Source organism: Trachymyrmex septentrionalis, unplaced genomic scaffold (assembly GCF_001594115.1).
Source record: "Trachymyrmex septentrionalis isolate Tsep2-gDNA-1 unplaced genomic scaffold, Tsep1.0 scaffold35, whole genome shotgun sequence".
In the NCBI taxonomy this organism is placed as follows: domain Eukaryota; kingdom Metazoa; phylum Arthropoda; class Insecta; order Hymenoptera; family Formicidae; genus Trachymyrmex; species Trachymyrmex septentrionalis.
The window spans coordinates 133,337-138,000 of record NW_017305514.1 but is presented as its reverse complement, the minus strand read 5'-3'; the positions used below and the strand labels follow the sequence as shown (position 1 = coordinate 138,000).

The 4,664-nt window shown below is 38.0% G+C and overlaps 1 protein-coding gene across 3 annotated transcripts in view; it reads left to right on the top strand.

The window, feature by feature from the left end:
* LOC108750312 (ATP-dependent Clp protease ATP-binding subunit clpX-like, mitochondrial) overlaps positions 1-4,422 on the top strand; it is a 6,329-nt gene extending 1,907 nt beyond the window's left edge. The window contains exons 1-7 of one of the 3 annotated variants that reach the window (XM_018489682.1): positions 759-892; positions 1,429-1,580; positions 1,962-2,168; positions 2,330-2,478; positions 2,617-2,797; positions 3,057-3,961; positions 4,068-4,422. In XM_018489682.1, coding sequence (XP_018345184.1) covers positions 1,511-1,580; positions 1,962-2,168; positions 2,330-2,478; positions 2,617-2,797; positions 3,057-3,961; positions 4,068-4,322 — 1,767 coding nt within the window. In that variant the 5' untranslated portion in view covers positions 759-892; positions 1,429-1,510 and the 3' untranslated portion in view covers positions 4,323-4,422. The other 2 variants (XM_018489683.1, XM_018489681.1) reach the window with 2 other exon arrangements.
* The last annotated feature ends 242 nt before the right edge of the window (positions 4,423-4,664 follow it).

The window sequence follows — 4,664 nt, the reverse complement described above, 5'->3', positions numbered from 1 at the left end:
CTTATCAATATAAAATATAAATCGAAATTACATAAGTAACGCAAATTTCAAGGTGATTCCCGACAATTTAGCTTGCTCTTCTTTATTCAAATGCCAAATTAACTATGTAATGAATAGCCCAATTATATATAATTATCAAAAATATTAACTTATACAATAACACCGATACTATTAAAGACCGATATCCTTACCGGAGTTCGCATCCTTGTGAATATTGTAAGTAATTAAAAGTTAAAAATACTGATAATATTGTACTAATTTTATAATTGATTAGTTTCGTAGACGTATTTATGCATTTAGAACTTAACAATACTCGATTTTTCTTTAAAATTGTAATTTCAGTATTATCGTCAAAGTTTGATTATCAACAGAGATGATAGCTGCAGAGAAAAAAATTGTAATTTTTTTGCAATATATAGAATATTAAAGCTTTACAAGTATGCATATTTATTTATGGAACATTTATGTAATAAAAAATCATAAATTTAATAATGTATGAGCTAAATATTTATATTAATAATAGCAAATTTATATCAATTATCGATAATGTCAGCATTCTTCAATTACCTCCGGGTCCTTGGGGCCCTTTTTATACCGCCGAAAATTTGCCCAGGGTTGACGATCTTTAGTAGTATCTCGTCGATGACAATAATAATACACAATTGATCCCACTGAAGGTAACTGAGGACATTATCGACTATCGATAAAATATCTGAATATACCGGTACATGCACGAGATCGAGTTGCAAGTTCCGTAAAATCCCGCGAGAGGATGCGAGGATCGTCGAGGAGACTCGAGGCGCCGACGTATGTTTTCGCCGAGATGCGCGACATTGCGCGTCCGCGGCATTGACTGATTGACGTCCGTCGTGTTTTTTTATCGTTAAGTCGGGTAAGATTGCAGCCGAGTGTGTACGGGGCCCCGACCTATTGCATCGGCGATTCTCGGGGAACGTTTCGTCTGCCGTCCACCCATCTATCTGTCTCTTTCCTTTCCCTCCCTTTTCCCTCCTATGGCGCTGGTATATCAGTGTTTTTCTCCGTGTTATCGTCCTTGCGCCGTGTCGCGCGATGCCAACGTTGCTGCGATGATGTCCGCGGATTTCGACTGTCACGTAGGTCACCCCCCCTTGGAAATCCGCGCCCCTCGTTCAGAGTCTCGTGAATTTTTCGTTCGACGACCAGCTCCGAGGCACTCCGGAGTCGCAGCGAATTCCCTCTCGAGAAGAACGAAACAATTTCGAGAGGAGTGCATGTCGTGTCTTTTACTCCGTCCCGTATTTTGACACACGACGAACAACGCGATTGTTTACTCGTCCGTCGTGATATTTCATAAACGCGCGAATGCGACCATTGGCCCGTCAATTCGAACGTACGGTGCGATTCAGCAATATGATCGTACGCAAGAGAATACCTCTTTGATTTTAGATCTCAACGGGCAGAACGTCGTAGGTAGTCCAGGCTCCGTTATCCCTGCGTCTTTCGGCCCCACAGAGATCCACTACCGACCATGAGCTGTGTGCGTTGTTGTCTGATTAGCGCGGGTCGCTTAGCCTCTTCCAACCATGTCACCAGTCATGGTAAGTACTATTTGTAAACAGCAAGATAGCCTTGTCTATCTCGAAAAACAGCTGAAATTGTTAAGCATGAAAGATAACTAGGCTACGTTTCGTTTCACGCATGATACATATGATGTATCACTTTATCCTTTTTTATTCAATGAACATTCTCTAAAACTTGATAATGAATTGTCACTCTGAAGAGTGAAATCTCACTCTTAAAGCTTGAAAATTGAGCTATTCTTTTTCAAGACTGGCTCAATTTTTACTCTTTAGAATGAAATTTTACTTCGAAAAATTTAGAGAGCAAAGATAAAGTAATACATCATGTATATTATGACAAAACAGAACATATTCTTGGAGATCTATAATAAGATCATTATTATGCTTGTGATTGTACAGTACACAAAATAGTCAGAGTCGTAGTGGCTAGTAGAGGCCTGACGATCAGCGGCAGCTTAAGTAAAGCTCCTACGGAACCCACACCACCCTCTAAAGATACCATCTCGTCAAGTGGATCCTCAAGTAGTGGTACAGGTGGTGGAAAGAAAAGCACGCTCACCTGTCCCAAGTGTGGAGATCCCTGCACACATGTTGAGACGTTTGTTTGTAAGTAGCACATTGTTGAGTAGGAGTTGATAGACCTTAACGTATTCAGGCAAAAATTGCCGAGAGTACTTATATTTGTATTTATATTAAGACCTTCTGTATCTTTATACATATACTGATATTACATTCTAATACAACTACTATTTTTACAAATAACACAGCATCCACGAGATTTGTCAAGTGCGAGAAGTGCCATCATTTCTTCGTTGTACTGTCAGAAATTGATTCTAAGAGGAGCTTGAAAGAGGCACTCAGGCCAGAAGATAGTAAGCAAGGATTTTATAGGAAACCTCCTCCACCTCCGAAAAAGGTAATTGATTTTTATTTTGATTATTTAATTTTACTTAATTTATATAATTATAGATTTTTTTATTTTATATAGAAAAAAATACATACATTTAGATCATTTTGCAAAAAAAATAGTACAATAATAATGTGATATTTTCAGATATTTGAGTATCTAAACAGACATGTAGTGGGACAGGAATATGCGAAGAAGGTGCTGAGTGTTGCCGTTTACAACCACTACAAGCGGATCTACAACAATCTGCCAACTCAAAACTCTCAGGCGCAAACTAATGTTAATCCAGTTAGCACACAGGAAACAAATCATCCCTTCACTCATAGAGGTCTTAAACCACGTAAATGACAATGCCCCAATCTTATAAATTGTTAAGAAATGAAAGCAATCTGTATATTTTATAATTAGATTATTATTATAATAAGTATTATAAAATTGGATATATCTTAAAACTAATTGAATTCTTACAACAGCGATTGAAGCAGATTGCGATCTGATAAGCAGTATTTCCATAATTTCCTCCCTCATTAAAAATGTATTATTTTATATACGATTATTATAAAATATATATATTTTTTTTGCTGCAGACTTATTGCATATATCAGGCCTCGGAAATCCGTTTCCAGGAATTGGGTTCCAGCACACAGTCAATCCGGGAAGCGAACAAAAGGCGAGCAGTCAATCGGCTCCTGGATCAGCTATATTAGACAGCAAGCAACATCAGTTGAAATTAGAAAAAAGCAATATATTGTTACTTGGACCTACGGGCTCTGGTAAAACGTTACTCGCGCAAACAATAGCGCAATGCCTGGACGTTCCATTTGCCATCTGTGATTGTACCACTCTCACGCAAGCTGGTTACGTTGGCGAGGACATTGAAAGTGTCATAGCTAAACTTCTCCAGGACGCTAATTATGTAGTGGATCGTGCTCAGATGGGCATCGTGTTCTTGGACGAGGTCGATAAAATAGGTGCAATTCCTGGAATTCATCAATTGCGTGACGTGGGCGGGGAAGGTGTGCAGCAAGGAATGCTGAAGATGTTGGAAGGAACAATTGTGAACGTACCGGAGAGAAATAGCTCGAGAAAATTGCGTGGAGAAATGTTGCAAGTGGATACTACAAATATTCTTTTTGTAGCGTCGGGGGCTTACAGCGGTTTAGACAGGTTAATAGCACGGCGCAAATCGGAAAAATATCTCGGATTTGGCGCGACACCTGCGGTCGAGAGCCCGGGCAGGAGAGCGGCAACTTTAGCCGATGTCGCCAATATGTCACCTTCTACCGAGAGAGACAATAAGGAAAAGGACATGTTATTGCAACAAGTGGAAGCTAGAGATCTCATCGACTTCGGTATGATACCTGAATTCGTTGGCAGATTTCCTGTTCTCGTGCCTTTCCACACACTCGATAGAGATATGCTAGCGAGAATTCTTACCGAACCGAAAAATGCCATCATTCCTCAATATCAAATGTTGTTCTCGATGGATAAGGTAAAGTTTAATTATTACATTTTCGTAGTAAAATCAAGATGAATTGTTTTCAATCACATTAGTTGATAATAACACATTAAATTGTAATTATATTGGATTTACGCAGGTAGAGCTAACGTTTGATATACACGCACTGAATGCAATTGCCTCTTTAGCAATGGAAAGGAAAACAGGAGCGCGGGGTTTGCGAGCGATAATGGAGTCACTTCTTTTGGAACCTATGTTTGAAGTACCAGGGAGCGACATAATGTCCGTTCACATTACAGAACAGTGCGTGAAAGGCGTTGAAAAACCACAATACGTGAAACGAGATGATAGCAATGATGATGACATTCAGCAGGCACAGCATGTACATAATTAACAAATAATTAAAGAATGCGACACTTTGGTATAACCGTATAACTTATGATAGATGGACAATTTTTATAGATAAAAAATTGAATTAGGACATTGCGTAAAAAAATCGCTATTTTAATTATTTTATAAAGGATATAATATATTCTTCTACATATATATATATATATTATTTCATAAAAAAAGCAAATAATATGAGAACAACGCATACATAATTTTCAAACTGTCCTGTATATATTTCATATTTAGAATATTTCTCAAACTTTAATTGTTTTCTTTTGCTATGATATGAATTTCTATCAATTTTTTATATTATGTATCATATTGAACGTATTGTTTGCTGCACTAC